Genomic DNA, 12,576 nt, shown 5'->3' on the forward strand with positions numbered 1-12,576 from the left:
AAAAAAAAAAAACCATGTCGGAGGAAAGAGTGGAGGATAGAGCACATCCGGCGGAAGTGGGGGATCCGGTGGTGTCGGTGGAGCGCTGCTTTGCCGAGTATCAGCTGTCTTATTGGACGTTACATAGCAGACTGCTGATACGTTATATGCAGCGGTGATATAGGCCTACGTACTTCCTGCAGGTACACGGTAACTTGGACTCTTCCATACATAAACTTGTACAGAAGTAAAGACAGACTCTTCTCCTCAATGGCTGGAATCAAAGGTAATGATCTCCCTCATAGACTCCGCTGCGACAAAAGATGTGTGGAGTAGTGGGTGTGTGCCCTCCCTGTGTGTGCCCCCCCCCCCCCTGTGTGTGCCCCCTGGGTCATATGTGTGACTGTATGAGACTTTGCTAAATTGCAGATTATTTATTGTCAAATTTACGAATGTTTCGACGAGCCAGTTTGTAAACTTGAAATTAATATGTCACCCTGTTTTTGTTAATGTAAAATGTCTGTGTTTGTCCGTTCAGTGTCTACATTGCATAATGCACCAGATTTATTAAAATCGAAATACCACACAATGAACGAATGACACTCTCAAACTGAAACAGATTGGTACAAAGTGGCTTTTTAAAAGGGGAGATATTTGACAGAAATAGTTGTGTTGACATCCTCTCAACTAAAAATTTTTCGAACAAATCTTAGATGGGTAGTGGACATTTCATTTTTTTTTTTTGGGGTGATCTGATGTGGAATGACTCCTGTATTCTGGTATATTAAAATTAATTTCTGGTTATACCTCTCCCTGTCAGTTTTGCCCCTCCAATAAATTTGCCCCCATCCCCCAAAAGTGCCTCAGGTTGCAGTCTAGTCAGTCTATTGGATAATCAGGCCCTGTTTGATTTCACGTTTATCGTTGTGTTGCTGTGCTCTCAAAAGTCTAAGGAGTATATTTACTAAACTGCGGATTTGAAAAAGTGTAGATGGTGCCTATAGCAACCAATTGGATTCTAGCTATTATTTATTTAGTACATTCTACCAAATGACAGCTAGAATCTGATTGGTTGATATAGGCAACATTTCCACTTTTTTAAAACCACAGTTTATTAAGTATACCTCTAAGTATGATTCTCTGTACCTGGTTGGTAATTATTTTTGTTTCACCTTAGTTTTTGACAGCTGAATGATGGACTTCATATAGACACCTCTGCATTGAACATGGTTGCTTTTCCAAGGTGGATGACCTAGCAGGGATAGGGAAAAGTAGGACATGGTCTAATTTTCCCCTTCTGCCTTGGAAAGACATGTATGTATATACTGTATTAATCACTTGTGTAAATCTTAATCGCTCTCCCCCCAACAGGGGAGATGTGTGTGTATATAGACTTGGAGGTCTATTTATCAAACCCTCCCTGCCCTTAAATCCTTTGAAAACATCAGTTTTCACAGGTTTATAGTATTTTTACGTATCTGGGCTATTTAATACAGTAGTATTGCTGTGGATATCTGAGGTGTTCCTTTAACTATTGTGTGCAGTAGACGTCCCCATAGCTGTGTTATGGGGACTGCGATATGGTCTTTTTATTTTTTTTAAATCGAGCTCCAAAAAGTTTAGCTCATCAGAGCTTTGCTTCTATTGCTAATGCCATCTTGAGATGGCGTTGGCTGTTGAGATCGTCGTTAACAGCCCCCTTGAAGATACCATGTTTACAGGGCTCTTTTCAGATTCCTCCCCTATAGTGCTGCACACCTCCTGTCCTCCTAGGTTCGTGCATACGCAGAGAGGCCAGTCTGCAAGAGAACCCATAAGCACATGTTTTTGTCTCTGAGAAAAGCAAGCGGTGAAAGCGAACTCTGTAGTTTATCCAACGTTAGGATAGCCTGTTATTGGATGCGCTGTCCCGGCATAACTATAATCATAAATAACTCTGAAAAAGCATCTATTACCACAGTGAAAAGTGGCGATAAGAGATGTTACTTAACAAGCAAAATATGCAATGCTTCATATATAGGCCCCTTAATGCCCTAAACTGTGAATTGCAGTAAGTGACATTTGCCTTCTCTGTAGTAACATTCCTACCACACCAGACACGTTTTATGGTCTCTCCTGTTTGGATTATACTATAGATGAGTACGACTTGGCGTTGCCTGTCAGAAGCAAAAATTCACACATGCTTGTTTAAGGGTTAAAATTAGTTGTGGTGTTTTTATTGGGTCATGCTGAAGGTGGTGTTTGAAAATACTGAACTGTCGCTTTGATTGCAAATTATTTGAAAGATTTAAAAGCGTCCATAGGCATTAAGGTTAATCAGATGACTGTCTGCTGACTAGTTGCCAGACTGGGTTGCTGTGTTTTCGATTCCTTAGTCCTTGTGACTGGTTGTGTTTTACAAGACGGTCTTGAGTTTTGTGAACACTGAATAAAACTTTGTTTTGCTGTCACTTCATGCCAAAATCTACATTAGACTTTGTTTTGGTTAACATTAAGGTATGGGAAGTAATAGACTGGAAAATTGTGGTAAGACACCTTCTTTATTTTTTTTATATTCAAATAACTCATTCATTTCAATATTTAGTCGGTCTGACTTTTCCACAAGTACTTTACGGTCCTCTACACCTTGTCACAAAATCAGTGTACGTCTTCCTGTATTGCATGTGTTTATCTTTTATAAACAATGCATTTCTCATTAACTGAAAAATCCCCCAACTCTTTTCCTTCTTGCATGTAGCTTTGCTTTGTTGATCTTGTTAATAAAGAATCATTAAGTAACTTATGTACATCAAAAATTGTCACAGTAAGCTGTAGATACATTTCATTGTCAGTAATATTTGTGGATTTAGTTCTCATTTAGGTATTTTTGTATTTCTGTATTTTTTAATTTGTAATACTTTTATATTTTATTATTTTTTTTAGCTCTGATCAGCCTTTCCTTTGGAGGAGCAATAGGACTGATGTTTCTGATGCTCGGATGTGCGTTGCCACAATATAAGTAAGTATTCGTCACCAGGGGGGAATGGTAAATAGAAAAACTGTATGAGGGGGGCATGAGTTTGAAAGAGATGTACTGTATTCATTCTTAAGGACATAGTTATTTTTATACAATCTTTAAAAATAGATAAATAGTGGTTGTGCTGAGACTGTAGTAGACTCTGGTCAAAGTTATCGGCCTGCAGGTCTCACTCACCCAAACTAAAGATATAACATAAACTATTGAATTTTAATTATTAAAATGTATCTGTTGTATATGCAGCTTATGATTCCTGCTCCTTATAGTAAATTGGTTTTCAATATAAGCTTTACAGCATAATTATGAATTGGATCATTTCTTTTTCGACCTCTTGTTAAAATTGTTTGCATGTGGCATTTTTAAGGCTGTCTCAAAGTAAGTAGTAAGTAATGTGTTTTTTGTTTCTCTTGCATAGCAAGTACTGGCCACTATTTGTGCTGTTCTTCTACATATTGGCACCTATTCCATACTGCATAGCAAAGCGAGCAGTAGATGACACAGATGCTGCAAGTAATGCATGCAAAGAACTGGCAATATTTCTCACAACCGGCATAGTTCTCTCTGCATTTGGACTGCCTATGGTGTTTGCCCGAGCGGGAGTGGTGAGTTGAACATATTGTTTTAAATGCAAAGTATATGGTTTCTGATTTATTAAGGCAGTAATGGTGCGCTACTGATGGAGATGGATAACAAAAAATGTTATGTTCCCCTAGTTTTAGATCATTTTCGCTTTCTGTAAGGTCACACCGTTTATGTGCAATAATTATTTTTAAACTGTATAAATCCTGATTTGGTATTTATAAAGTAATGACATATTCACTTGTACATATTGACATTTTAAAGCAGTATGTGTATATATATATATAATTTCTTTAACTAGCATGTATATATGAAGCATTCATCTTTTCTTCGCCATCTTCCTACATCTCACCATCTCCTTTTCAAAGGCTTTCTTTTTGGCAAACAAAAATGTCTGGCAGGCTGACAGTCTGCTACACAGACAGGCATACAGCTCTTAACATGTCATGTGGCAGAGGGGGAGAAGATGGTTGCCACAGTATAGACAGAGCTCAGAGGGTGTCCCAAAGCTTCTCTGCTCACTATATCACATGGCATGTGACTGTGGTTGCCATGGTAGCCCAGAGTGATAAATTATTAATAGCAACCTGGAGCAAAAAGACAAGGCTAAATGGTAAATACCAACATTCTTCTTATAGCATGCCACAGCGATTAATGTTAAAAAAAAGCACCTATTTGTTTTGCTGCTTTAATATACGTCTGTTATGCTTCGTTTGGCGCTCATCTATTTCTCACTAGCATTAAAAAGGGACAGACAATCAATGTTAAGACACCAAACATGTACAATCAAGTACAGAGCGCAGACTTTAGCTTAAAGTTTTAATTATCAAAACAGGTTTGGAAAAACTGTCCGTTTACAGGATATCCAAATGGCCTTTGTTATAGTAAAGCTGGAGTAGCACAAGACCATTGTGTAAAAATAGATATATGGAAAAGCTATGTGTTACTTAAAAACTACTGAATCATTAGCTAAACGTATACCATACAACATCTAATAAGGTGCCATTCTCCCAAGAATAGCTAGTGGAGGATGCAGTTGGCAGTAGCATGAAAGGGTTGGAAGTTATTTTTAAATAAAGCTTCCCCCTACGTAAACCAAATATGTCCCTCCCCGACCCACCGGAAATGCTCCTCTTTACCTGAAGAAAGCGAAGTCTGGCCATAACTCACAATGGCATTCTAGTTCTTCCATAGGGCTTTATTGTAGAGATGTGAAGAGCCTGCAAATGTTTGTATTGCCAAAGGGAAAAAAATAATTTTTTTTCCACATGGAGGGGAAAGCATTTGATTAAGGCAACGCCCACTATAAATGCACTTTGTATAAATCTAACCAGGATTATGCTTTCTATTGGAACAAATATTGATCTCTGGGGAGCTTGCTGCAAAATTTTCTTCAGTTCCGCTCTCCAGGGCACTGGACAATCTACCTTAAAGTTGTAATGAACACTCCCTAGTAGCTGGTATGAGCGACTCTGCTTAAAGAAAATGGCAAATAAATTAATTCAGAAACCTAAGGCCTAAATCAACTTCCTGGAACTGAATGAAAATTGTATGTTTGAATTTAAAACAGTAGATGGGGAAAGCAAATTCTGTGCAATGAAAACTAAACACCAAGGGCATTATGTCCCCATGAACTTCTACTATAGTAAACCTAAACAGCAATCCTAGTATTAGTCCACAAGAAGGTGGTAAGGTATAGTGCCCCATATAAATCAGTTCTGCAAAAGATTCTAAACTTCTAGCTACAGCAGCCTCAACAATGGTTGTCGCGTTGTTGATGAAGACTGACAAGAACATAGAAAGAAAAATGGCAGCAGACCAAACTCCACTTCTGGGCTTCGCTTCACCACACATGGTTGCAATACATTTCATTGGGATCTGAAAGTAAAGGAAAGAGGATTTGTGGATAAGAGTAACTGGGGATGGAAATTGATTTTTCATAAAGGGAAAAGGGCCAATTGTGGCTGCCTGATGACTTGTGGCCATTTGAATGCTCTGAGAAGGAGAGGAACTGGAACAAGTGTCCTCAAAAAGAAAGCATTGTCTTTATGAAAGATAATTGGTAGTCTTGTTTTTTGTTTTTTTATTTTACGGTCAGTCTGTCCGACCCCCACCTCCCCTTTTTTGCCTGGGATAATATACAGTTTGCTTTCATCAACAAATGCATGAGAGGGTTTTTGTTTTTTTCAGCCTGTACGGACAGTATCCTCCTTAGAACCACTGACACACAGGAGGATTAGTATTTCTAACTGGTGAGAAATAAGTGTGCCTGTGTTAAAGCAGCCTGTTGTAGAGGACGTTGCCCACATGTCTTCTACCTTCACATATAACTCTGAATGCTTACCAGAGGTCATTACCACCTCAGGAAGAGCAGACTGAGAATAGAGAAGATTATTTTCTGAGAACAAATATATAATTATTTTTCTTTCGTGTCTGGTATACTCGCCCAGTATATTGTAGGCAGAATGAATGTTGATGGCAAGTGGCACAGTGGTTATGGTATAATGGAACAGTGACAAGTGTTCATAGATAAAAGGAGAGGATATAGCCCTTTAGACACTAACCTGCAATGGTGGGATCTTGGAATGAACATAATTAAGGTACAAAGACATGTCTTTATAACCATTCGGAGATGACTGCTGAATCAAAGACCTTTGAAACTCCTCGTTTCTCATTGTCATGGACTGGCCTGCATATTGGTGAAGTGTCATAGTAGTGAGATTCCCTGCGTAAGTAATAAGTCTCAAGTTGTCAAAGGGATCATAAGACACACAACTCCAGCAAATCTTTATGTATTATAATAGGATTGTAAGGGGCTTTTCAAATGAACTGTCACAAAGACATTTGGCCAGTAATACCAGCCTGCACTTAAAATACGTTCTTGGTTAACGAAGCCAGCATGTGACCATTCTTCATGATGGTAAAAATATGCTGCGCTCAGACCAGGTCTGCCTTTCAGGTTTTGTTCAGCAAGTTAATCATAAAAGCCGTATTACTATTTTGAGCTTCGCTGATGCAATATTTGTTTATTTCTGTAACAAGCAGTACAGTGTATGTTCTATTATAGTGTTCGTGGTTTCCCATATTTTGATAATCTGTTTTTGAAATCATATTTTATCTCAGACTTTGAGTTACAATAAAATATGTCAGAATTAAAAATGTCTGTCTTTTTATTCACAGATTTATTGGGGAGCGTGTGCGCTGGTTCTCACAGGAAATGTGGTCATCTTTTCTACCATTTTAGGCTTCTTCTTAGTATTTGGAAACAACGACGATTTCAGTTGGCAGCAGTGGTGAGGTGCAATAAACTGCTCTCTGCAGGCAGCCATGACTGACTCCAGTGACCATCCATCCATTCAGCCAGCAGAACAGACAGAGCACAGCAAGAACAGTAACTTTACTCTGGCACTAGCATGAGGAGCCTTGTCACATCGTTTTATTCATGCTTTTGCCAAGGATGTGCAGAATGGCTTGCCAGAAAATCGCTTTAACCAAGAAAAAATTACTACTTCCTCTATGTGATTCGAGATGTTTTTCTGTCATTTTTCTTTTTGTCAAGCAGTTTTTTTTATGGTTAGGTTATCTTTTTATTGATAGTTTCTTGTTATCCGTTTTATTTTTTAAACACTGTTTTGGGTTTTTTCCCTTTTTAATGCTGGAAACCTTTTTAGTTCATTCCTTGCATGATGTCAGGCCTATGTATCAAATGAGAAATGCCATAGAAAATGCACTTTTTATTTCACTTGTTTAGTGTAGATATTTTTATTTTCTAACTAGACAACTAAGCTGTGTTTTTGTTATTTATTTGTTGTCCTATTTAGATGAACTTTTTTTTATTTTGTTACAGTTGAAAATGACTTTGTTGTAAAGAGAAGGTAAAAATACCAGCACTGACTAGCTGTGTGTCCTCTCGGCAAATGTACTTAACATTAAGAGCATCTTAGCTATACTTATTTAGGAAACTGATCATTGAGATTGTGGTGAGACTTAAGGAGACTGAAATATAAACAGCGGTATAAAATAAATATGCAGTAACATGCTCAACTGACCTGTACAGTAAGATACTCAAAACATTTGTGTCCTTGTGTTTTCATTGGTGGTTCTGCTAACTAACGGCATGTTACATGTTTGCATTATTATTTACACGTTTGCGTTATTAGACTGGTTCATCAGCATCATTATTTTATGTTTCTAACCAAGTAGTGAAACTGAATCCAAAATATTAATATATTGCATATTTATCATGATGGGATTAAAGTTTTTGCAACCTAGAATGGAGGCACATAAACAGGGAAATTAATTTTATATACAACTACATTTATTTTGTTAGTTACATGCTATCATGTGTTTGAAAATGATGTTTTGATTATTCAGGAGATAAAATTTTTATTTTTTTGTCAAGCTGTGCAAAAATACTTCTGTAAGCATTCCATTGTTTAATAGCGTGTATATATATATAGATAGATATATATATCTATCTATCTTTGCATTCTCAGGAAGCGACAAGCCCTTGTTCTCCTGCAGTTATTATCAACCTGTCCTCATTTACCGTCCCACTCGAGAAAGCTTCTCTTTGGTTCTGGGAACTGGAAAGGAGTATGAAAAGAACACACTATTTTTGTTTAAATGTTTTGCAATTTAAAATATTGTGCACCTGCCACACATTTCCCAAGTAAAGAATATTTGATACACTGCTCGTACATAAATGGTAGATATGGTCTTTGTAATAGATAAGACACAATGTTTGGAATAAACATTGTCACTGGCACATTGTGTGTTGGAAAAGGCTACACGTTGATTGTTTTGTTTTCTTTGTGTCACATCAGGCCATTACCACACTTGCATGCAATGTGGATAAATGATACTCTGTTTTATCAGTTGTAATGTGAAGTAAAAAAAAACAAAAAACCCCAAAACATTATTTACAACACTTGCTGTGTGTAACACAGGTTAGAACTAGAGTGATAAATGACTTCTTTCTTTAGATAAATCGGTATAAAAATCTCAGCAGCCAACAGTGCAGGTTGGCCCAAAATAAATTGAGTGCTGCAATTCATAAAGAGTTTGTACGAAAGTCATTGTATAATCTAAACCGTAAGAGCTCATTCATAAACATTTGTTTAATTTAAAGGCCAGCTCGGTTTTCTCTTATTTTTAAAAATGAAGTTTCCCATCCTTTTGCCCAAAAGGTGCTATTCTCTCCTTTAGTACCCCATTATTCAGCAGGACTGGAAGTTGATTCCTGATAAAGGCCAGCCCTCCAGAAAGGAGGATCCAATGTATTGAGCTGCAGATTGTTAGGTATACCTTTAGGCTGCAGACATAATGATATATTCAGTGTTGGCGGCAAGCTAAAGAAGCAGATTGATGAGATTGGGACCACACTGGCCTGTTCAGCAAGTTTGCGCCTCCTCCGTAGAGGTTTGACTTCATCAGGGGTAACCATGGTATAAAACAATGAGGCAGAGGATGGTGAATGCTGCTTTTCAGAGACATGATTTTTTTTTATTTTTTTAGAATCACTTTAATAAATGCATTTAAATTTTAAGTTACAATGCTTTTTAAAGGCTTTATTTTTTGAGTGGGGGGGGGGGGTGTACATTTTTGAGTGTCTTAATGTTACTTTTCAGAATGTATAGAACCGTTTTGTGTTTTATAGCTATATGTTTTTGTTGTGTATGTAGGTATGGGATATCTTACCTAGAGTGCTTGATAAGTAGTGTTATACAGATATGGGGTTTTTCATAATTTGGCACACCCTGCCTAAAATATCTTAATGTAGATTTAAAAATGATCCTGTTTTACCCACACTGCCCCTAGTGCTCCCCTCATTATATTGCTTAGCAGTGTAACAAGCTAACAAATTACTCCACAACGACAAGAGCAAGACTCCCATGACTGTGTGTGTGATATGCTGAGCAGAAGCAATAGGTTTTATGAACGTGCTCTGTAATATGTTACCAGATATTCAGAAACCTGTGTTTTAATGTATATGTTTATATTTGTTCTATGGTTTTGACACTGAGGCTTGTAATTAGAGTTTCAGTTGTTCATGCTGCAAGAGACAAATGTTACAAGAGGGCATTATAGCTCAGGACTATGCTGAAGGTGTCTTGGCTTTCATGAAGTGTAATTACAACAAATGGTTTGTCTGTAAAGAAGAAATAGAGTCAAGAAATATAAGCACAATGGTTGTTTATAGGTTGTACATTTTTGTTACTATTTGCAAGATCCATTGTTTTGATTAGTTATGCATTGTGTTGTTTTTCTAGAATTATAGCATCTTAGTCCTCAGACATTCAGAGTATTTGATGGAAGTACCTTGTGTGTGTATATATATACTGTATGCCACAATGAAAGTAGATAACTTTGTAACAAAAGATAACCAGATTAGATAATGTAAAATACAAATTGTTTCTGATGATTTGTGATCGTTTTAGATTATTGTCCTGTTGAATTCATCACATCCATTTGATTTTTGTTGAAAGTTGACCATAGTACCTATGTATATTTCCTGTACTTTGCCAGAAATATTTAATTTAATATACACTGAAATATGCTTATTATGTTCTACATCAATAACCTGTTTTTTTGGGGTGGGAGAGAATAAAAATTTGATCAGTTTCGACAGTTGTGGTTTCTATATTTAAGGATGAATGTACAAAATAATTTTCAGAATTCTACAATTCCATGAGAGCTGACATGTTGAATTGACTCTAAAGAAAACACTTTACTCAAGATCAGGCATAGTAGCAGTATTCAGATGTGTTCATGATAATGGAAATTCAATTAATGTCTTCATATGCAGTTTAACCGATTTTGATGTTCATTTAAAATGTAAGCGTTGGTTTGGAGATACAGGCGTGAAATTCCCATTTTCTTTTTAATATGTTACTGGGATGCTGGAGCAAGACAGATCGGTTTATGTAGCATATCTGAATTTTAGTTATAGACACTACAATATTGCTACATATGTTGGGCCATAAGTTAATGGGTCAAACCAGATTTTCAACAGGAAGACACTGTTGGAGTGAGTTGCCCCCACCTTTTGGAGATTTTTTTTTTCTCTTTAAACTGAACTGCATAAAACCAAGCCACTGGGGCATCAACAGTCTTTGCCAATACAGACTTCAGATTGATGACTTCCTGAATTCCATTGCGCTGCATATGTATCAGCCATACCTTGCAATACTTTGTTATACTTTTTGTGACAATAGTAACAGACATTACAGGACCATGGACTCTACCCATTGGCAGATATAGGGGGTGGGGCCAGTCTCACCCCCCTGGGGGGGGGGGGGCTTGCTGCCTGCGGCTGCATACTGTGTGCAGGTCTGTTTGGCAGGCACAGGCAGACAGAGTCCTGCCCGGCGGCTCTGATTGTGTTTTAAACACAAAGTGGCTGGGCAGCATACTGTCTCTACTGAACAGACCTGCACACAGTGGGCAGCTGCAGGCACCCTTAGCTGTCAAAAAGGGGGCGGGGACTAAATTCCCCCCCCCCCCCCCCCCCCCCAATCCCTGTAAAATAATATTCTAGATCAGGGGTAGGCAACCTGCGGCTCTCCAGGTGTTGTGAAACTACAAGTCCCAGCATGCTTTGCCAGTAGATAACCAGCAGATAGGTGGCAAGGCATGCTGGGATTTGTAGTTTCACAACACCTGGAGAGCCGCAGGTTGCCTACCCCTGTTCTAGATGCACCTATGACTCCTACCTCCATACCATATAGCGACTCTCGGAAAACCATTTGTGATTGGCTGAGCGGCTAATGTGAGTGCTGAAAAAGTCAGTTCAAAGTCCTTTTGCTTCAGGGCTCCGTACAGCAGTTTGCATTGTCCTGTTTTTTATTTGCATTCTCTTTGAATTTAAAGAAGGCTAGCTGGATTGGATTACAATTTCCCTTTTTTTTTTTTTTTTTTTTTTTTTTTTTAAAGAACTTTATTTATGAAAGACTACCACACATGTTACACAAATAAAGTAACAGACGAAAAAGGCCATCGTAAATGATATCAGACAAATCCAGTAGGTATGGTGTAACAGCCAGAGTCAGTATATAGAAAAGCAAGCAGGTTATACACACACAGTTATCAGTCCTGAAATGTGCAGAAAATGCCTCAAACAGACGTGTAGGGTGGGGAGAAGAAGTAACAGAGACCTAACACGGGACTCCTGGCGGCCAATGGTACATTAAGGGGGGGGGGGGGGAGGGGAAGGGGTCCTGAGATTGATATCAATCAACAGTCAGAACACATTAGAAGAAGAGGTTTGAAATATCGCGGGAGTGAGTACTAGCAGTGTGTGAACTCTAGGGACTATTATAAATTAGCCAATCGTACCAAAATTGGGGAGAATTTCTCAGATTTGTTCTTCAAATATACCAATACTTTTTCCATTTATGCCAGGATATTATTTAGGAGTTGTTGTCTGGAGTTGGAGCCACCAGCTGGCTGCATTAAGGATTTGCACGGACAATTTTTTCTGCGTGTTTGTCAAGAGCATCTAGTGGAGAGCCAGAATAAAGGAGAAGGCATTTAGAAATCTGAACCTGAGTAACATCACTAATTAAAGAAGTCACAACATCCCAAAACAGAGTAATGTTTGGGCAGGACCACAGCTCTGACAACAAAGGTCAGATGTGGTTCTGTACATCATTTTCACCCTAGTAGGAACCAAATACCACAGTAAATAAGTTAATAAGGAAATAGAGGTTTTCTAAGTCTATTCCCTAATGGTTGACCAGGTGTCCTCATTGGGTGGCCTGCCCAAATCAGCCTCCAACTTAAGTTCATGAGCTGGGGTTTTGGTCTGTTTAGAGGTGAGGAGATTCTATAAGTTAGAAATAATACCTCTTTGAAGAGGGTCTTGAGCACAAAGAGATTCCAGTGTAAGCTCTCTCGTTACAGCAGGTTTTGGGAGGGATTCAATATAATGTCTCACCTGAAGGTAGGCAAAAGGGCTGACAAATGGGAACTTTTTTTGGAGGTTCCAAGAAGAAATTGTA

The 12,576-nt window shown here is 38.1% G+C and overlaps 1 protein-coding gene across 1 annotated transcript; it reads left to right on the forward strand.

Moving 5' to 3' along the window:
* The first annotated feature begins 36 nt into the window (after positions 1 to 36).
* On the forward strand, positions 37 to 10,200 carry LEPROTL1 (leptin receptor overlapping transcript like 1). Its single transcript, XM_075203839.1, has 4 exons — positions 37 to 265; positions 2,902 to 2,977; positions 3,411 to 3,597; positions 6,755 to 10,200. Exons 1-4 carry the CDS (start codon positions 250 to 252, stop codon positions 6,869 to 6,871), a joined length of 396 nt encoding a protein of 131 aa, XP_075059940.1. The 5' UTR covers positions 37 to 249; the 3' UTR covers positions 6,872 to 10,200.
* The last annotated feature ends 2,376 nt before the right edge of the window (positions 10,201 to 12,576 follow it).

The sequence above is a fragment of the Mixophyes fleayi genome, chromosome 1, assembly GCF_038048845.1.
Source record: "Mixophyes fleayi isolate aMixFle1 chromosome 1, aMixFle1.hap1, whole genome shotgun sequence".
In the NCBI taxonomy this organism is placed as follows: domain Eukaryota; kingdom Metazoa; phylum Chordata; class Amphibia; order Anura; family Limnodynastidae; genus Mixophyes; species Mixophyes fleayi.